At 34.6% G+C, this 23,344-nt stretch overlaps 1 protein-coding gene across 1 annotated transcript in view; it reads right to left on the reverse strand.

The window, feature by feature from the left end:
* Window positions 1-23,344, reverse strand: part of ATRNL1 (attractin like 1) — a 431,538-nt gene that overhangs the window by 209,199 nt on the left and 198,995 nt on the right. The window contains exon 25 of the mRNA XM_062496081.1: window positions 6,646-6,707. Coding sequence (XP_062352065.1) covers window positions 6,646-6,707 — 62 coding nt within the window. The remainder of the gene's footprint in view (window positions 1-6,645; window positions 6,708-23,344) is intronic.

Below are 23,344 nucleotides of genomic sequence, written 5' to 3' on the forward strand. Positions count from 1 at the left end.
GCAACAAATGAAAAAGTTTTACAATCAAAGTGATTTAAACTCATGTACAATGAAATTATCTCCACAGAATAAATAGAACATCACACCCATTAAGCATGATTATTAGTCAATTTCTTTTAGTCATTGTAAAGAATTTCACATTTCATATAATTTTATGGGTTTGCCCTTCTTGGGTGAGATACTTTATATTTCTCCCAATAAGTGATGTTACATGTAAAAAAACCAAAAACCAACAAAAACATATAAAATGTATATACATATATGTATATATATATATATATGTCCACTGAAATTTTTGACAAATTATTAAATACAGAATTTATTATTTCCGGAGGTAGCTTTCCAGAATAATTAGAAATTGAATATATTGTTTCTATGACAAAATAGTTGTGCTTTCACTTTTGCTTTTTAGCAATGGTCTTCCTGATTTATGCTAATTTAGGATTTTAAATTAAGGAGGGGCGGGGCAAAGAAAGGCTCATTTATTCTAATTACTGTCAGCTAGTGATTTAGGAAAGAACTGTCACCAATGCTAAATTTCAGCAGCCTCCCAAACCAAAAGATTCCCATTATTTCAAGAATATGTTTTCAATATTTTTGCTCATTCTTATTTTTCACTGCTCTCTCTAGTGCAGCTATTATTCTTAAATAATACCTCACAGAAATATACAATATGTTTAGAAAGCCACCATACCATGTCAACATTGTTTTGCATGATAGACTGAAATATAATGAAGAAATTTAACACATTCCAAAAACTTTTTCCCTTCAATCTGTAGCATTTCCAATACTTTTTCCGAAGAGGCAAACACGCTCAAAAGGAGTAGGTGTAAAATGTCACAACTTTCCTTATTAAAACTCCTGTTAAAATAAATTTTCCTGAGGACAGAGCAAGGATTTTTCGATTTCCAGGCCAAAGAAGCATCATTCAAGAAGAACACTAAAAATTCTGTAATCGTACTGGATAAAGAATACAAAGCCCCTGATTCTCCTAAGCCTGATATTAGAATTTCAATTAATAAAGACTGAAAACATATTAGGAAAGAAATATAAGTTTTCTAAGCAGTGTTTTCCTAAAATATCACCAACAATATTGAAAACACAGAAAACCATCTATGATATAAAAAATGATGATATATGAAGACTAAATTCAGATTAAAAAACTTAAATAGATTATAATACTACTTTTTACTGTGCAATTCTTAGTGTGGCTTTTGGAGTCCACAGAAGAATTTCCATAATTTTGCTTCTTATTGGCAAAGCATACCATCACTACCTTGGATTCCAACAGATAAACTAGAAAGACACAAATCATCCCACACAAAATGCTTCATTTGGTACCATGAAATTTTACAGGAATATTTGCATTAATATTCCAATACAGAACATGAATTCCTTAGAATTAAGATGTTTCTTCTAAAAAGGAATAATCATATTTAATATTTTGGGACATATGAAATTCACAGCCCAGCACACGATCTAGCCCTGTCTTTTCTCTGTTTCTGTGATTTATTACAGCTGAGCGCAGGGACCTGGAATATTTCTGCCCTGCCATGAGGAGATTGCTCATTTCTTGGCTGTCACTCAGTGCCCAGCCCGTCACACGACCGTGCCTGCAGACACAAAGCTGCTTGTCACCCGCTGTAATGGACAATGACACTACTGCCTGAAGGAAAACACTAATATTTTTTACTTCCTTTGTTTTTTGTTATCGTTTTCCTTCATCAGCTTTCACTCCACTTCACTGTATTTTTTATATCTGGGAGCAAACTCCTGAAGTTAACTTTGCAACGGGTACATGTCACAAGAAGACTGAATTCCTTCTCTTTGGAATTAAAATGACAAAAGCAAAATTTCAAGTCCATTTATCACAGATGAAAACCTGTTCTGATCTTTTGTTTAAAGTACAGTGGATTGGAGTTTCATAAAAAAGTGACCAGGACTAAGAAGTCCAGAAGAAAAATTGCTGTGAGCACCAAAGCTGTTGAAGTCTAAGAAAACAACTGACTAACCGGAGTTAAGAAAATACAGTACAAAATGTAGGGAATCAAAACATAAACGTTGTATGCATTATCTATGATGCTTCTTAGGATACAAAATCCCATGCAGCTGTGGAAATACACACCCCTGAAAGGAGAAAATGCCAGGCAGGAGGCACAATGAACACCTTTCACTGCATTGGATAAATAAAGGAAGTGAGAGTTCCAAACTTTAAATGAACTGACTTTAAGGAAGGAAAAAGCCCACACCTGTTTTATACCAAGCAGGCACACAGGCCATCTTCAGATACCTGAGCACTATTTTGTGCTTTTGAGGAACAGTGTCTGTTGAAGTCAAGATATGGTGAGCACTAGTGCACTCACACACACTTCCAAATGACTCCAAGGACAAACAGAAAGATGAAAAACAGGAAGAAAATAATGGAAAACAGTTCTGTTCACTGATGGATTAAGTGACTCATCCCTTGTTTTGATGAGCAACTGATCCAGCCCTAACTGGGGAACCTCCTCTGGCTGCAGGCCAGTAACAAGTGGCTGCCTTCTCCAGAAATATGAACACACCAAATAACTCCACAGTGATGACAAAGTTTCTGTGTAATTCGGAGAGCAGAAGACACAAAGCTAAATTCAACAATTCAAAACAAATATTTAAAGAAAAGAAACCCAACTCAAATTGCCCACTGCAGTACAGATGTGCTTTTCCCAGTGGAATTACAACAGCTTTGTGCCTCTAAATGAGGTGAAAATTTTTAATGCATTACTAAGTACAAATCAATTTTATCCTAGCCCCAAATGTAAAATCCATTTTGCTACAACAACTTGATTTTCATATTACTATAAAATATTCTAATTTGGATTTATAAGAGTTCTGCATTTTCTGAGCTCCCAGCTGTGGTGGACATGATCTGATCCCAACACACTTCTTCGTCTTTCTCATGCAGATCTGTTTGCAATCTCATAAAGATAAGCACGACAAAATCCAGCACTAATTTACCATCCTTGTTTTCAACAGAAACAAAACATGAAGGCAGGGATACAGACCAAAGGATGGTGGTAGAGAGCACGAGTTCTCCCATTGCAAATTCACCCCCAGGGCGGTGAATTCAAGCACTGCAGTCCAGAGCTCTGACTCTGCTGAAATGCAGCCACCCCCTCCCACTGCAGGGGACACAACTGAAGGGACTGCTCAGAGACTCAGGCACACAGTCCTACATATGGAGGCTCTTCAGCATCTGCTGCAATTCCTGTTATAGCTCATGCTCATCTTTACCAAAATACCCATCCTCTCCTTCTGCAATAAGCACTAGGTATATTTTGAATATTGTTTTCTCTCGCTTATACTGCTCACAGAAAGATTTAACAGTGTACCCCAATCCTAAATGACCATAACTTTTCATGGAATTTCTTAAAACACACACAAAAGAAGGATTTTCAAACTTTCAAGGAGTCCATGTTGTTTTACAGTGCTCTACTTATTAAAACCTGAAGATTTTGTAATTTATGATAGTATGGAGATATATTACAAAAGTGACTAAAACATTCTATTAACTCAGTCAGCTTCACCCAAAGTACCAGAGGCAAAAAAGTAATAGTTCTGGGAGTTCAGAGAACATGCCTGCTGAGTTAGTAGTTGGTACAATGCATTTGAAAAACAGTTCTGGCAGTAGCACTTGCTTATCATTTCCTATCACGAGTATATTAACAGCTAACCTTTGTCATCTGCACCAATTTCATGCTTGCCTGGTTTTTGATTATGAGATTTAACCGCATTTCTTACCAGAATTTGTGGTTCAGATTCTTAATATGAATAATTATCTGGGAATTGCTTGAGTACTGTTATAAATTCTGTTATACTGTTATAATTTTATTTAAAAGCAGGTACAGAAATCAAGTGTTTCTTGGCTCTCCATTTAGGACTTACTCATATCATAGATAATAAAACCTAAAAACTATTGAACAATCAATTTTCAGGGATGTTAGATATTATCTAAAGAAGTAAAGAGTGTTTTCAGAAACTAAAGCTATGTCATATACCCCTATGAAATATCTAAAATGTCCTGGCACCTATTTAGCTAAAACCATATATTCACAAAAGACTTGAAAATACTGACAAATTCCTCATCCCGTAGAATTTGAAACAAAAAACATAAGTGCCAAACTTTAGGATATTGTGGGTTTTAGTGGTCAAGGTAATATAGAAATATACCTTCTTTAACTGTGCATACTGCATTTCTTCAGTGTAAGAAAGATCATTCACATTTGCTGCCTGTGAAATTTTCCAATGAGATCTGTACTTCTTCAAAGAAGGTGGAAAGGAAAAAAGTCACAGACTGCTCAACTGATGTGATGGCTCAAAGTCTTCAAGGCACTGAGCACGGCAACACAGATGCCACGCTCTCTGTCAGACAGTTTGGAATCTGTTACTACTCTTACATTGCCTTTCTATTCTTAGAGAAAAGGTCACTGAACCTGTAGCTGCAACAAAACCTTCCAGTAGAAAAGGAATGAAATTAAATAGGGGGATGGTTTTTAACAATGCATAGCATGGTCAGAAACTCTACAGTTTCAATAATATTCTGCTTATTTTTTTCAATATAACTTCTATTTATCTTTACCTTGTCCTAGAACATTTTTGTTCTAGGATATACAATACCAGTATCTTGATAGGTCAAGTATTAATTGCAGAACTAAGTATAGATTTTGTGCTTTTTTATGTATAGTTTTAAAAAAAGTCCTTAGAGAACAATACTTTTTAAAGAGTTCAGCTTGATACATCAGGACAGTTCTAAAAATGCCTATTTTGATGTTTCTGATTCAAACATTAAATGTCCATTTCATCTTTCTGTCTGGCACACAAATCATATAAAAGAACAGTTTTAAACTATATTTTTGCCTGGTTGTTGAATAGCTGTTATTGTAAAATGGCTCTATTTGCTGCTTTGGCCAGGCAAGGTGAACAGCATTTTGCCACATCCTCAGAAATAAAAGTATAATACTGGATGGGAGAAATGCAAAGGCATGTTTATAAAAGTGTGTTGAAATACATTTTGTTATCAAGCACATTCAAATTGTCTTTAAACACAATTATTTTCTCTATCAATAATCTCGGTAAGTACAACCTGAGTTATTACTGTTACCACCACGATTTCCCACAGTGACAATACACCTCATTCCCATTCAGTAAACAAAACAAAACCCCACAAACAAGCCAACCTAAATCCACACAAAACAACAAATAAACCCTGATCAAAATTATTTAGGCTACAAACTGTTGACATCCTACCTGTGCATTTACCCAGCAGGAACTGCATGAGACAGACCATCACGCCGGGAGGGACAATGCCATGTACCCATAGAGATGGCTGCACCACCAAAGAGCCTGCAGTTCACCTTTTCTAAGGCTGCACACCAGGGCACAGAGCACCAACAAACTGCTCTCAGGTGACCTCTATTTGTCACAGACCTCTGGTCTGTTGTACTTGGACAGACTTTGCTTTCTTCTATATGGGTTTGTAATCTAAACGTTTGCATACTCATCATCAATTTTAGAACTTGCTGTCTCCCCATGGAAAAAAGAGAAGAAGAACCCAAAATACAAAAAAAACCCAAAAAAAACCACAACAACAAAACAACAACAACAAAAAAAACACCACTAGACTGGCCTTTAGGCAATCAGCTTTTTTTTTGTTCTGTTTGTGGTGAATGAGGAGAAATGGGTTATTTTATATCACTAACTAAACTCCTCTCTATTAGCCAATTCCCTGGGTACAGAAAACTCCTATCTCTGTTCATTTCTGTGCCCTTTTTGGCAACAGCAATAGACAGGATTTGGACCATTCACAGTATTTAAGAGTCTAATTCTTTAGGTACAGTTCCTCTGAGCACAGTGATTAAAATCAACAGAGAAGCTGTACTGTGAACTTGTGAAATAAAGTCATGGCCATTCTAGAAACACAGAAACATGATGATGATGAACATACCTGTCTGTCACTGTTCATATTTTGTGTACACTTCATGGTTATTGGGAAATAACTTCACAGCAAGATTTCAAAGCACTGTAACTAATCTGTGTGTATTCATGTTTGTGACATTTAATAGGATAGCTGAACTTTTCAGAAGTCTTTCAGTGGAGTTTAATTCACATTCTAGAAAAGTTGTTCCTTTGCAGTTGAAGCCCATCTCTGCATTGCTGCCAGAACCAAATCTCAGGCATCAGCTACTGCCTTTCACAATTAATCTCCAACACATGAAAGCATTACTACTGGCATGCTGCTCTTTATTAAAAATAACAGGCTATTGAACAGAGCCATCATTTAAATAATTCCATAAAAGTGTTTATAGAAAAATCACACGCATGCATTAGTTGAGTTTAGCTGGCTCTTCTTAATCACTGCAATATATGGTAAAAACCAACTAAACTTTAGGAGGTGTGAAGACTGAACCACTGAATATGAAATACACAAATACATAATGCAAGATTCCAGCAGCTGCCTTTCCTTGGCCAGGACCCTCAGCTGATGTAAATTAGGGAACACAGTCTGCAGGCCTCCTTTCAGGCATTTCTCAAATTCGGAAGCTGGTTAAGATACTGGTTTGATGGTAGAGACATCAACATTTCAGTCAGAAGACAAAAAAAGCAATTTACCTGAAGAAGGTGACAAAGAACTGCACCAGATCCATGATAGTATTGTGCTGTGAGAAGGCAATCTGCAAATAAAATAGAAGTAAATTACAACATTTTCAGGCTCAACAGCTCTTTTTAGGTGAGGGCTTTATGGCTCCATGGATGATTAGTTTCAAGTTTCATTTATGTCTGGTCTGCACATGCCTGCATTTATAATAAAGTGAGATGAGCAACTGAATTCCCATATCCTTGCTGGTATCAAAATACAAACAATGGAATATAATACTTTTACTGAAGTACAGTTAATAGAAAGATCCACTTAATATGAACAATAAAAATAATATGAAAAATATTAAGAAATCATATTGTTATAAATTGTCTTGTTTATAGTCAACTGTTTTGACCAACACCATCTTCCATTTTAGTAACAACACTGAAACAAGGTTTTAGAGAAGATAAACAACATATAGTGCTTAAAATTAATGCATTTAAAATATTTTAATTGTATAATATTGAAATTAATGCATATGTTAATTTAATTTTTAAAAAAAGATAAATCTGGTGTATAATAAAACTGTTTCAAAGCAAATTACTTTAAAGACAAAGTAATAAATATTCTTTTGGGCTACATTTTTACAGCCTCACCAGAATATGCATTAGTTCAGCTCCTTGGTGTAATTTTTGTGAATATTTAAGAATTATCTCTAAGACAGCATATACATAGAGACATTCACACTTGCATGCAATACTGACTATGATTATTTTTGTAAGTATTTTTTGCTAATGTTAAGAACATTACTTCATATTTATGTTATATCTACAAATATCCATAAGTCCCTGTCTTGTTTGGTTTTTCAGTCTATAATTATCAAACTAAAGATACAGAGAATCTTCTATTTTGAATTGTACAAAGTATTAATCTAGCTATATTTACACTCCTTTCAAAGAATTGTTGGGTTTAGAAATCTTTGTGCATTTAAGATCTTATCTTGACTAGTAATTACACCAAATTACTCTGAATCCCTTTCATAGCTCACATGTGAAGTTTTGAAATGATAATTCATGATACTGAAGATTTTTTTTCATTATTATTTTTTATTTTAGGCCAAAGCTATACTGTACCTTGTGCCAGCCAAACACAGCAAAACACAGATCAATTACCTAAAAGATAACATCTGAAAAAAGACCAGAAGACTTCTTTGGCACAATATAAAGTGCATCCCAAGCATAAACAATTGTTTAAGTATGCCTTGAACAAAAATGAAAGCTTGTCAAATTATTTTTTTATATTTGAAATGTTGTCTGGATTTACTTCAAATACTATTTAGTACTCAAGTTCACTCCTGATGTTTCCAGAATGTTTTTTACAACTACCATACTTTAGGTGATGAACAAGCACAAGGAGAAAAATCATGCCAGATTTGAGTTCACCTTTTGTGTCCTGTTGAAATGCTCTTTGTTGAAGGAGCATTTAGATTTTGCATTACTACAATTATTTTCATTCAAAGTGTCATAATTCCTTAAGAGCCTCTGTGAGTCTAGAAACAACTCCAGTCTGCAATCAAACCCCACAATCTGATCATAATCATACCAGCAGTTTCACCTCAATTTTTTTTAAGAAACTATAGAACCTCTATTTCTTTTCCAACACACAACAAAATTGAAGTAAGCAGATCTATAACATTTCAATGATTTTATATCATTATCAATAATTAAGTTATTTGTATAGTTCAAAGCTCAGGGATTATAAAGTTTTTGCACAAAAAAAAAATGGACATAAAAGGAATTATTCCATATTTTCCAACTTCTACTAATCTAATCATCTACTCAAGATAAGTGTGAAGTTCTATGCTGGTCCATGTTGGTGAATTTATGGAAGAATACCTCTCTGTGAGACTTGGTTGGTTGCATGGGATTTTCCTGAAACTACTCCTACTTTAAAGCAGAAACACAGAAAGTTTCATCCCAAATGTAATTTCCAATTTTAATCAAAAATCTTCTAATAATTACATTAGAGTTCATGTTTAAAAGATGAACTACAGTGTTTTCTGAACAGTATCATGCATCTTTAACTAATTTCAACATGGAATATTAACAGAAAAATACATATTTAAACTATAAGTAGACCACAAAGAAGCAAATAAATGTCATGAACCTAGGACTGATACGAAGAACCATAATACAATTAAAAAGATTTATTTCCATTGGGATTTCATATAGATATGAATGTAATTGTCTTTTTGCTTGTGCCTACATAGATAAGGCAGAAGAAAAAAGAAAGGTCTTTTAACCCAAGGTTTTCACTTTGGACTTAAAGATACTGGAGACAAATATCTCCTTTGTTAATTTGTATCATACCTTAGTAGTTAGTTTTCCCAAAACACCTAAAAAGCCTGTGGGTGCCATCAGTTCCAATGGAACAGAACCAAGTGCTGTGTGGAACACAATTTTTTACACTAAAGGATAACCTCTATGAGTTATTGCCATTATTATCATTACTGTTATTGTTGTGAACTGCAATTGCATTCCATCAGATCAAAATAACACCAATATACTAAAGATTAAATGTAGAATATAAATATTCCAGCTCAACACCTTAAGAGATAGGAAAGCCTATGAAGGAAAGGCTGATGAGTGATAAACGAACTGTGGGGATTCTTCCCATAAACAAAAGACATGTCTGTCTTTTTTTCTCTGCCACATCAAAGTTTTTGAAAAATATGGTTTTAAAAAAGCAAGCAGGCAAACTTTTTAAACAATACGTGGCCAAATTGGAAGATGAGGCTTTGTGACTGCTGGCAAATCCTTTATAGCAATTAAGGATTCAAAAGTCATATAAGCAGCAGGATGCATTGCAATCAACATTTCAATGCATGGTACTTCTTAATTTTTCATGTGTTGGTTATGCACATGATGTAGGAAACACACTTCATGCTGAATAATGATGGATGGAATAGGCCTGTTGAAAGAGGAACAACTTCTGAACACAGATTTTTCCAGCCTTCAGAAGTTAATGTCTGCAGGAATGGATTCATTTTTTTCCCATTGCTCCAGTTCATATTTACCTTGACTATCACATGCAGCAGTAATAGAGTCCTACAGAACAATAGGTCAAGATATGTTCCATGACAAAAATGAGACAATCTTGAAAGTCTAACTCAGGGACAACTTTCATATGGAAATAGCAAGTCTGCCCTTAGAACTCTGAGTTTTTGTTTAAAAAAATAGGTGTCAAGAAGCCATCTCCACAATTCTAACGACACCAAGTGTGCAAAATGAAAAGGAAAACTAGGCACTAAATCAAAATTTCACATTTGCAGAAAACGGGAACCTAATCCATGAAAATGCTTCATATACTCAAATAATATACACAAAAAGCAATTATAATCTGCACTCCATTTCATGATGTTACCCACTAAAGCAAACTCCTATCTGCTCAGGCTCTCAAACCATGAACAAATACTTCTGTTAATACAATTTTTCCATCTTCCACTGTTAACAAATTAAAAATGAACAAATAAGAGAAACTAAAATAAATACATGGCAAAACCCCGATAGAAGGTCTAATTATTAAACCTGGAAACATAATGCAATAAGGTCAGACATAACCCAAACTAAACTGCCTGGACTGTGTTGATTATGCAGATTTAAACCCTGCAGAATTATTACTTCCTTCAGTATCATCAAAACCATAATTTAATTTCTTCTTGGATAAAACTATTATACACGCCCACACTGGTGCTAGGTATGAAATGAATCAGAAGAAATGGATACTGACTGAACATAAAGGCTGACATATTTTGGTGTCCATCATCTTTCTTGAGGGACACTTTCTCACTGAGGCAACTTCAGACAAAAAATATAAAATTAAGCTGAGGAAAACATTTGTGTAGATGGCTACATTTTTATGTATAACCTTTTTTATAAGGAAAATGTAAATGATCAAACACTGTGATAATATGGAATGGGGATGCTAAAAATTTAAACACATAAATTCTCACATTTACAGTCATTGTACAAAGTGACGTTTACAGATCTACTCTGCAGAAACATGACTGTGAAGACCCACTATAAACTGTTTTAAAGACATTACTATGAATTACATAATAATTTTGGAGTGGGGAATGGTACCTATGGATATCTTCACACTCAGTGATTACCTGACTACTGAAAAATCAGTAGTTACAAAGGAAAAGATACTCTAGTTTTTGTTTGTTTGTTTGTTTGTTTGTTTGTTTAAATACAATTACAAGTACAATTATATACTGGAATATCTTTAGAGAGAGTAAAAATGATTCTGACTCTTCTTTCACATTGATCTTCAACTATGAAAAGAGGCCTGCAAAAGTGAGAGATGGATGGTAGGAAATTGCCAGTTTCCCAATAGAAATAATTAACAGGCAAAGCACAAAATATATTTTCCTTTCCTCTAGAAAATAGAAATTCCAAGAGAACATGGTAAGGAAAGGCCAAGGCTGCCAACAAATTACATCTGTATAAATAAGAGAAACATTAAACTCTTGGAGGCTAAAAGTGCCACACATTTATTCCACATATTGGGCTTCCTAGAATTTGAAAAAGAAACTTTGAAATGTGTCTGAATTTTGCCACGTGGAGTATATCTGATCTCATCCCATATGTGAACCTTGTCTAAATTAGTCAGCTAGCTTATAGTAATCAGCAGAGATAGGAAGGCACTTCATAGGTGAGTGACTCTAAAATAGATGTGGAACTCTCATAGACTGAAAGGAATTACCCTATGGAGCTGCCATTTCTCTCCACTAACAGCACTGGGATTCTGTGATTAGTTTAGACTATAGACCTAATGTCAAACTTAAAATATAAATAATGTTAGGTGAGATAAATGTCTCCCATGGTTTGTAAGTACTCTCTGGGTATTTCTGTAAAACAGTGTAATGATAAAATAGGCAAAAGAAATATTTGTTGTTGGGATTAGAAGATCTGAGAAGCAATATGAAGCTAAGTGGCTGCTAGCAGAATCCTACTTCCTTCTGCTGTTTTAATGCCTGTAAAGAATTCAGTCTGATGTTGACAAACAGTCCTCCCAGGTGATAAGATTTAGCAATAACAAAACTTTCATACTGATAACATAAAAAGAAAATCGAAGATAACAAAGAAATTCAGACTTCACATCAAGATTTGATAAACAGCTTCCATAGATTATCTCTGCACGCTGCAGCCCGGTCTCTCTTGCTAGCACACATTACATTATCAAAATACCCACCCCTTCATTTCTCACAAAATGCAATAATTACAGGACATTATTTCCACTATTCAGAATCATAAGAGGCTGAAAAACAATCTAGTTTTGTATTCAAGTAAGACGAAAGACACTCCTAAATAAGGTTATAACAGATTGAACTTTTCTCCTATCTAACAGGTACTTTATCTATTAAGTACAATATGTATATTCCACTTCTTTATTGAATTTTGTGCTCGTGTGCACATATGAACAAACATATACCACACAGAAAAATCCAACATTAATAAACTCCAGGAAGTGAAAGAGAGAATCTGGGGGAGGGAACTGTTATTAAACTTAGAGTTTTACTCATTGTGCAAAGCATTTTCCTAATGATTCATATGGATATTATTAAGAAATCGAAATATTGAATATTGAAGTCAATGAAAGAATGAAAGAAAATTAAAAGACATAGACAAGAGACATATGACATGTTTCAAAATTAAATTTAAAAAAAAAGATTAAAACTAATTGGCACAAAGACCTATAGTACTGAAAAGTTATTTTAGACATAAATCTTCGCAGGATTGAGTTCTCCTACAAACTGTGTGAAACAGCAGATTTCTAGACAACATCTTTCAAAACTCTGGCTTTTAAAAGCCTGCCTAGATTAAGCAGACAGGAAGAAAAATTAGAAACAGAAGTGAAGGGAATGAAGTGAGAGAATTTGTCAGGCAGAGTTGAATGATTAAATTCTACTACAAAGAGAAGCATTGCATGACAATATGGTTTTGTTTGTCAAGCTACATTAAGGAAAAGCCATTTTTGTCAGTTGCTAGAATTGAATTTTCCTTTCAACCCCAGGTTTCAGCTTTCTTGGTCTGCCTTCTTCTGACATCTTATTATGATTTGATAAATTAAGGAGTTGCCCATTAGGAAAGCAGCACCTGTTACGGAATGTGCTCTTATCATCACAGAGTCACGGAAATGGGGATGGAGAGGAACATCACAAACTGAGGTTGTTCAACTTCCCACTCAAAGCCAGCTGTCAGCACCAGATGAGGCCAGCAGTGCCTTTACCAAGGTAAGTTTTGTAAACCTCCAAGAGTGAACCTTCCACAGCCAGTCCAGAAAATTTGTTTCAATGCATCATTGCTAGCACAATGAATTTCCTCTGCCATTCAGTCTGAATCTGCCAAGGTGCAGATTCCACTTCTCCTTGTATTCTGAAGTTTATAAACAGAAAAATGTCCTGCATGCAAGATCTTTTTCACCTTTCCTAAATAAATTAAAAATGTTACACTGATCTTTAATTCAGCTTCAACAATTCTATTTGAATGACTGCAGAACATCGTATGATGTTCATGGCATTTAACATTCACGCCTATGTGTATGTGTAGAAACATGTATAACAGAGATGGAAAATGGGCTGCTAAAATTATAAGATTTTTTTCAAATTTTTCTAATTTTTTTATTTTTTACAACTACAGTAGAGCTGGTTTTGCTAGACAATCTACCAGTTAACAACTGGCTTGTCTCCAGCCTAATAAAAATGATAATAAAAATTTTATAAGGCTACAAAAGCTGAATTTTTAAAATTTATGCAATGTTTTGTTCATTTTAGAAATCAAATACTTGGTTAGAGAAGGCAAAACATGCCCTGAATTTTGCATAAAGATCATGCCATTCAAAATAATGCATGCAAAACCCATTGTGAGATGACAAGAAAAGGGCAAAGCATTTTCTTAAACATGAAGAGTAATTTCCCAAAGTTTATTGTTATAAATGTAGAGCATGCTATAAAGCTGTTGGAGCTGTGGAATAAAAATTTTGTATTTGCAGTGGCACTTTTCTTGATTACTGTGGATTAGCATATTTATGAGGTTACTCAGCCTCAGGTTTAAACCCACAAATCAAAGGTTTATATCGGCGTGGGTAATGGATTACACAGGAGTCCATGGCCTACGATATCCCAGAGGTATCTGTCTTTCAGAAGATTTATGTATATAATACCACTTTGTAGAAATTACACTTTGGCGTGGTGCTTGGTGATTCCCCTCTCTAATGTCTGAAACAACCAAAAGGCAGCATTTTCAGTCAGCAGAGAAATTCATTGATGCATTTTCTTGTTCTCCTCGTCACCTTTTGATAAGGCCATGAAAGACAGAGGCTCTAATTCCTTGATGTACATAGCGCTGCTACAATGAGAGTGTAAATCATCCTGAGCATATTTGATGCAAATACTTCTGAAAAGAGGAAGGGATCTGCATTCCAGCAGCTATCCACAGCGCAAATACTTGAATTTTGCCAAGCCTAGGAACAGCACTGTGATAAAATACACATAAAATTTTTTCAAGTCTCACTTTTTTTTCTTCACAGGTGCTGATTACATTACTGTCAGTGGTAAATACCTACTGACTTTCTTTTGGCTTCAGAGAAACCAGGTTTTCAGAGTAGAATTCTAAGGCAAGAAACTGAAATGCTTAGTCCAGCCTCTCATGAAAGACTAGCCAAAAGAGAAGACAGGTAGGTGTTTTCAAGATTGTGTGTACCCAAGTGAATCTTTTCGATCATCATTGAGAAATGACGACAATGAAGGACACCAAAATCTCATTAAACGCTACATAGAAAATGTTCTTCAGCTTTATTATTATTTCAATTTTTTGCTGAAGATCCACATCTCATAGAAAAGAAAACCAAAGTATGCACAGGGTAAGGGAGTGGTTTACATGTGCATGAGAATGAAGACCCATTATAACCAATATTTAGAAGAGCCAACATAAAAAGGTATGAGGAAAAAAAACTCAGACAGATTAAGCTCTCTGTATTGAATGTTTATTCCACTGAAGAAGAAGTGTGGGGGTTTGGAGGTAAGGGATGATATTCATTTATTTATACAAAGGGCAAGAATATTCTAACAGATTTTCTGCTGAAAGAACAAGAGACCACACTAACGTGAAAATATTAATTCTTTCAAATAAAGGGGAAGTGGCTGACTAACATGAAAACACTCAGCATACCAAGAAAGATACTATATAACATAAGCAAGAAAATGAGTTCTATGTTTTACCTTGAAGAGGTGATCAAAATGCAAAAAGTGAGAACTGAGACCTTTACCAAAAAAATTAAATTGCAATGATTAACAAAGATGTGATTCAATTTTGTTATATTAATTTTACTCTCTTTCATTTAACCTTCATTGATCACTTGAAACTGCTACTATAGTGCAAGCTGTAAGAAATTTGAAAAAAAAAAAAGCAGATGTAACTGTCAACTTAAGACTTCCCTCACCCTCATAGTACATTGTGTAGTCAGGGTGATGGATCACTGACATATCTCTGAGGATATGCTGCCACAGTCAAAACAGTATTTGTACAAGACTGCAGAGAAATGTGTTATGGAAATGGCAGAAACCTTTTTAACAACTTGCAGGAATTAGGTTGGGAAAGGTGGATGAGTAACTGGGTTTCAGGAAGACTCAGAATGATGTAAAATCAAAGAGCAGGGCCTGCTCAGTTGATGAAGTTGTTTTCTAACAAACAAGACCATGCTGCCTTTTTGGCAATGACACGCTGGACTACACTGAATGGCAACAGTCATTCCCATGAAACTACAGCAATTGTAACAAAAGTCTTATAACTGAAATGAAGAAATGAGAATGTAACGTATGAATGCACCACCTAGAACTGTGATCTGGAGGCTACCTGCAAATTTCAGAGTGAGCTCGTTGACAAGCAGCAAGGGACTTCAGTCAGATTTATTTCAATTCAAAAAGACCCTTTTGTTGAAAAGAAAACAAATACTTGTACTTGTCAATACAAAGTTGACAGCACTGAGTGTACTTCTTATTCTCACTTTTTGAAAACTGGATTTCCCAGTGTATTTTCCAGAAGCTCTAATTGTTTAATGAGGCTTGTGCAAATCCACAATAACCATTTGTCTGTTGAACAGCAAATCCAAAGAAAATAAACACTTTTGCATCTAGACCACTTCATGCCTTCAGAGAGAAAAAAGAAAATACTTTTCAAGAGCTCTACAAAATTATGATGATGGCCTGCACTCTGTCAAGACATGGGTTGTGTTTTTTCCTTTCTCATGTTGAATACTTCATACCAACTTAGGGCAGAAATGTTAAGATCTACTTTTGGGGGTGATTGTTCAGCTATCGAGGTTTTTTCATTTGAGTAGGAAGAGAGAGGGTGTCTGCACAGATGAATTTGATCTCAAAATAGTGAATATCATCTTCTGACAAAACAAGTATATGAGTCAGGGCAAAGATCCTATGTGCAAAAACCCCACATTCAGAAAGATAAACTCAGTCTCTGTTACACAGACATTTACTTTAGAATTCTGAAATGCCTCATTTGCTGTTCCAAATCTAAATGGCAGGAGAGCCAGATCATAAATAAGAAACTTATTTAAAGGAGTAAGTCTAGTAAAGATCAGGTATCTTCCAGCCTTCCTTTATGCCTCAGAAAAATTATTTCCTCTTTTAATTAAGGAAACATTTTCCAAGTGCAATCTGGTAAATTAGAGTAATTGCTCTAACAAAACTGTTTCCTAAAAAATCAAAGCTACAGAACGTAGCTCTGTATGTCCTGCATGGACAGCTGCATGCTCAAAGATTGATTTTCAAAACTCAGCATCCACAAGATTTTTAATAAGAGAACAAGAGAGATGATCCCAAAATATACCAGCTGAGGGAAAGACACACAAAAAAGTGTCTGTGTTATCAGACATCAGTTTTCAAAAATTGCCTGAGCTGGCCCAAAGAAACATACAACAGTTTTGAAGAGGAGTTAAAGGAAAAATTACTTTCCTAAAATTTGAAAAATGGGAAAAGGTTTCTCTTAAAAACAAAAAAACCCAAACAAAACAAAACAAAAAGACAAACAAACAAACCAAAACAAAGAAAAAAAAATGGCGAAAACTTGGTTTAATCCTGAAATATTTCTTCTGCAAAGTTTTAGAAACTAAAAAATAAAAAAAACAAAAAAACTTTCTCCAAAACTTTTTCCACAAAATCATCATATTTGACAAACTCCAATTATTTCACTCTGTAAGTCTAACCATGCTTTTTTAAGAGAGCTATGAGCAGGGCACAGAGGAACTAACACTTTTGACAATTCAGACTACATGGCTCCAAGTGCAGGAAGGTGTTGAAAAAGTGAAGTTAAGAAATTAAAATCATACTCTTTACTCCCAGCAGGGTGAACTTCTCTCCTAAAGATTTTAAAGGTATCTATCTTGCCAACAGTCATTTGTAAGAAATATCCTCAGAGTATTCCAGGAAAGATTTTCAGTATGTTTTCTGGGACAAAAATACAGAAAGAAAGATGTGTTCAACTAAATGCACTGACTACACTCAAAAATAAGCGTTGTTTTTTTCTCCTCAATGATTACAGAAATTCCACAGATCATTCCAACACCCCCTGTTCCAAATGATAACACACTCATGGTTTTCACTGAGACAAGAACATACATATGAAAAACTAGAGATTTGTATATTTATTATTTCTGAGAGCGGACGCTTAATTGGTTTCTAGCTCCAAGTAAGGGGTTTTTGCAATTATTTTATGCATCTGTAGAGGGCTTAATGCTGATTTATGTTGTTTACTGAAATCTTGACTAAGCCTAGTGGGAGACAGCACTACGAAACCATGCAAGTATATTCAAGGGTTAGAAGTGATTTCCTCAAATGAGATGTTCTATACTGCAAAACTCTTTCAATACAAATCATTCTCACTAATACTTAAAAAAAAAATAAATCTGTAAGTTCAAGGTGGTTTATGTACCAATTGTCTTTTTAAACTTCAAAATAAATCCATTCAAATTGAAAGACATGAAATTCTGTTTAAACATGAAAAATATTATTTTTTTACTGCAAGGAGGATCGAAGACTGGAGCAGGCTGCTCAGACAAGTTGGGTATTGCTTCTCAGTCCTTGGAGATATTCAAAACCTGACTCAACAAAGCCCTGGACAACGTGCTCTAGCTGACACTGTTTTGAATCTCCAGATGCTCCTTTCCAACTCCAGTCATTCTGTGATTGCACATGATTATTTCCCTTCTCACAGTTGCTAGTACAGGTTATTAGGCCTCTGTGTCAGCAACAGAAGGAAACAGAAGAAAAAGGATTTCTGAAAGATTTAATTTCCTCTCCACTTCCAAGGCTGGAAGTGCAGAGACATTCATGCTAAAAGTGCTTACTTGAAACAATACTATCTAGTTCAACTCATTGTACCAGAAAGTACTATGTCTTTTCTTAATTTTAAAGCATAAAATACATCTTGCAAATGTCTGTTACAGTAAAGAAAAAAAATACCAACTGATATTTTGACAGAAACTGACAGACACTCAAAGTTTGCTACACCAAAAATTCCTCAGAGAAATGCCCTGATTCTGGTAATGATGACAAATACTTTGATGCAATATAATTTATATATTTATTGCAACATGCTATTACAGGAGCACCAGTCTAATGTTTATAGTTTGTTAAGAGCACTTCTCTGCCTTTTCATTATTGGCCTGAAGAATTGCACTGGGAAGTGTTATCTACTCAATGACTCCATCTTTGGATGATACCATTCATTTCATCTTCCAGAGCTTCCTTACAGCCTCAACCACTGTGTGAGAAATACAGTAATAAGCCACATTTATTACAGTTTTTAAATGATCTTTCAAAAAAAGAAGAAAAAAAGAGGTTATCTATTCTTAATTGCTACATTTCCAATCTTGGTCTTAAAAAAAAACAAAACTAATTGTTCAAATCTGCTTAATATCCTTCCAAAATTAACCAACTGAGAGATTTTAAGTGTTCTGAAATTAAAGCTTAATGAATGCATTACCAAAAAAAATCTTTGCATACCTTTTCACAAAGAACTATATAAAATACAAACTCTCTTCTATAGTATTTATGCTATTAGCCTGTTTATTTTTGACTAATTATTAACTTTTTTCTTTATTGTAATGAAAAATCTTAATGCCAAGGATGAAAACATCTCAATATTCAATGAAGAAATTCTCCATATTTTCCTTTACATCTTATCTACTAAAATTCTAGATATAGATTTTAGTGATTTTTCAAGGTCATCAAATATTTGTTGTGCTATAAATTAAAAACCTGATTGGAATCAAAGATACCAGAACTCAAATGAAATTTCAAGTCAACTTCTTTATTGAAAGTTGATAGGTTTTGATCTGTTTCCTGGGTGAAGTCATTATACCAATATTTCACCTGAACACCTCTTAAAGATGTTGGGTACGAAATGTAAGAATTCAAATTGAAGTGAAAGGTAATCCAAGCTCTCAAATCAAGAGAAAAATATTAATAATTTTCCATAATTCTTTCAACATAATTTAACATAAATGTGTTTCCTACTTAAACTGCCTCACAAATTTCAAGATCGAGTATTTAAGCAGCAATTCATCAATTGTTTGGGATCCAAACTTTGAACAGAGAAGAATAATATTTGAAGAATTTGCAATAAAATTGCACAATACACGCCTTAAAATACTCAACACCTAATGTATTTTCCACAATGTTAACTCATACTCCCAGTTTCAGATTTTTATTCTACTGAATATTATTACAACATAGAACTTGTAGTTCATCCATAGGCAGAAGTGATCTACTAAAGAACAGAAAATATCTCAGAAATCTTTACTGCTGTGGACTGAGCTGTCATAAAAAGCTGATTGTCTGAGAGAGTAGGTCTTGTACATTTTAATAGCAATTTGAGTTGTGCTTTGAGGAGCAAAGCCTGAGTTCAAAGACAAGGCCGCAGTCCATAAGCAAATCAGCAATTACAAACTGAGACTAGAGTTAAAAATCTGAGTTCTGGAACACTCAAAATTAACTTTTTGAACCTGCACCTTGTATAAGCTCCAAAGCACCCGCAGCTCCATCAGACTGGAAGAATGAGAAAGTGCATCAATTTGGCCAAGAGCAGAGCTCTCATCCATCTGTTTGAGAGTAAAAGTCTCACTTGATAGGTCAAGAAACACCTTACACCTAAGCACCTATTTCAGATGCAAAATTGCTGGGTTTATATATATTTTTCTATTAGACATCCAAAGGGGAAGCTCACTGTTTTATAAAGAATAAAGGTAATAGCTACATAAATGTTACAATATTTAACTTGTTGAAAGAAAAATTGCACCTTTATTTTTTGAAGTCTGTTCCAATGCTGCACTTATGTCATATAACAGAGCTTGGTTTAAAGTATAAGTATCCATAAAAAGGTGATATGATAATACCTTGTGCTAATGGTGCCATTATCAAGCTATAAAATGATGCCATTATTTTGCCCAACTGTGTGGCTTCATGCCCAAGGCCGTTGTTCCAGCTGGGAAGAGCAACTCACAGTAATATGACATATTATGAAATTTCCCTAAATATGTAAGAGGTTTCATAAATGGAGTGCATTTATGCAAGCCACATTATTATGTAATAAAACAGTCCTGATTTATATCTGAGAGTAGGAAATCATGTCAAACCATCACTTTCTAGGACTCAAAAAATGAAATACACATTTTGAAAGCTAACTAAAACAGAAAAAGAAGTTGATATGGACCTCATCCTCAAATACCTGCTACAAAAATTATTTCCCACAGATTCTGGAAGTAAGCCAGCTGTCAGAATTCAGGGTGATAAATGACTACAGGTCAGTGGTCAAAAACTAAAAGTTCCTTAAAGCTTTAAAGGCAGCACTTAATGCATAAAAACCCAGTGATTATAAATACAGCTAAATATGACACCTGCAACATTTCTCTTTCATCTTGAATCCTGTGTTACATACCCAAACCATAAGACATCTCTTGCTTTGAACATTCCTGAGAGTAACTGAGTCCCAGCTTTGTCTCTCAAGTTCAAGAGAAGATGAGCTGACAGACCTGCAATGGCATCTTTACAAATTCATTATTAACATCTGGCCAGTTACTAGTTTTGTACTTCAAGCATGATCATTATTCTTCATGCTCACAAATTGAAACTGCAACGGGAAGAATAATTCTTGGCATCATTCTCACATAAGAGGCAAATCTAAATTATGACATCAGTTGCAGATTGACTCAGTAGTAAATTACCAAATCCAATTTACTTGGGACCCTGTAATTTAGTTTCAATTTAATTTAATTTAATTTTAGCTGTGATATATAAATGTTGATTAGTAGACTATTGCATAAGAATATAAAGTATTTAAGTTTCTTAAGTTACTAATATTTAAGCTACAGTAGTTTTGCGGGTGTTTTGGTTTGCTTTTTCTTCCCCAAAGGCAGAACTAAACAATATTAGGAACCATACAAGCAAATGCAAATAAAATTAAATCTGTTATCCATGCCAATTAACTCCACATCATAATTTTCTAGAATTCAAAATAATTCTCCCTTTGCAATCAAACTGAGCTAGAAATGCACTTCATACTGACATGGGCTTATCCTTCTGGAAGATACTGATACAACTGCTGCTCTTCAGAAATGAAGGATACTTATGTTTGAAATTTAGATGTTTTTATCATGTGATTATCACTCAGAGACCTTACAGAATTCTCTGATCTTTTTGCTTTTGAGATCTTCCAGTACCGAGTGAAAGCACAATGAAAGGACACTGTAAAGAACCATGCAAACATACACTGAAATGTCACCTAGTTTTTTCCTTACTTTTACTATGTTATACTTACTGTCTCTACTTCAAGGCAGGTGAACAGTAAAAGCTAAGCTATGAGAAGCTGGACTTCACACATTTTCACAAATAAAAGAATTATAAAAATCAGGATAAACCTATCAGAAACTGTCATTTGCTAATTGCATGGCTGTACTTACATTTAAGTTATAAAGGTCAATTAAAATAATTAATCTGGCAACTTAGTTAGAATTTTATGCTGCAAGATTCACTAAAAAATTTAAAACTGCTATGAAAACAGTCAAGTTACATTATAAGTTCTGCACCTGGGGTCACCTCCCTTGTCCTGCTGGCAGCACCCTGCCTAACTCAGCCCAGGTCACCTTTCTCCTTCTCAGAGCACCTTGCCAGCTCATTGCTTTTTCTGCACGGTTGCAGGACTTTGTCCTTCCCTTTGTTGATCTCCACGAGGTTCCTGTCAGCCCATTTCTCCAGCCCCTCCAGGTTCTCCTGGACGGCAGCACAGCCCCTTGGCATAGCTGAGACTCCTCCTGCTATTGTGTTAAAAATCTTGCTGTCCCATCATCCAGATGAATCCAGTAAACCCCGTATCGCTTTTCCACAAGTGATGATTTCACTAACAAAGTGTTCCACAGGAACAACCCAAATGGACAGATTCAATTTAATCTTTGAATAAAAAGAACTGTTACAATCTACTGCTCTGACTCTGAAGTAATTCTGACTTGTATAGGGAAATGGATATGGAATGTATGGAAATAATTACATAAAGGAACACACATATACATACTATACATACTCCATACATATATACTTACATATATAAATGAAAAGTAAATGGCATCAGGAAAATGTACCAACCAGGCCACAATCAGATTGAGATATCTGTATCTGCCACTCAGTTTATCTCTTCTCAGTTTATTATCTTCCTATGCCTACCACCAATTTCCTGACATATTTTATTTCTAGAACAATAGAACAGGCAAGGCATTAAATAAAATAGATTTAATATTGTTGAAAAATTTTATTTGAATACTCTTGCAGTCCTTGTGAAAAATTAGTTCAGGCTTACAGTTAAATCTGGTTTGTAACTACATGAAATCTAGTTCTGGTGAAAGAAAGGTTAGTAACTTCCTATTGCAGAAAACTGATGCTGCTTTGCACCAATTTTTATGGTTGTGTAATGAGGAAAAATAGTTTTAACTCAATAACTTTTAGTGTCATATGAATAGAATTTTTCTGGCAAACATGTCTCATACAAGGACAGTAGATAAGCATTTTCTGAAAATGCTTCAAAATGTCCTAAAAGCTTCATAAATCCAGTTTTTCCTAACTGAACAAGCATCACCTATCTTTTTTCTTGAGAGAATAAAAAGAACCATAATTCCATATACCATTTCTTTCTATTAACTGCAATCAGCCCTTTATAAAAGATAATATACCTTCTGTAGCATCACAAAGCAAAAATAAGGAGTTCACATATGAAGTGATCTGTGAGCAATCAATATGCAATATTCAAGCTACTCATCAGAGCCCCCAGTAACAGGAAGAACTGTTTTCAGTGAGACATGAATACTAAGGCAATGATATGGATTTGAAAAAAAAATACATAAGAGACAGGAAGAAGTTACCCTAAAAAGACCTCTAATGCTAAAGTTAGATTTTCTACAAAAACATAGAATACGGCTTTTAAAAGCTGAGTTAAAAGGTCTGCATGACACATTTCCCAAGTGAAAGAATTTCTATTCAAATTTAAAGAATATGATTTAAGAAGCCCTTTAAAAGTTAAGGGGGAGAAACAGAAAAAAAAGCAGCATTTCAGTGCTGCTCCAGCAGAAGCCAAACCAGCAGATGCTGTGGATGCTGTAGCTGGCACC

Source organism: Cinclus cinclus, chromosome 7, assembly GCF_963662255.1.
Source record: "Cinclus cinclus chromosome 7, bCinCin1.1, whole genome shotgun sequence".
NCBI lineage: Eukaryota > Metazoa > Chordata > Aves > Passeriformes > Cinclidae > Cinclus > Cinclus cinclus.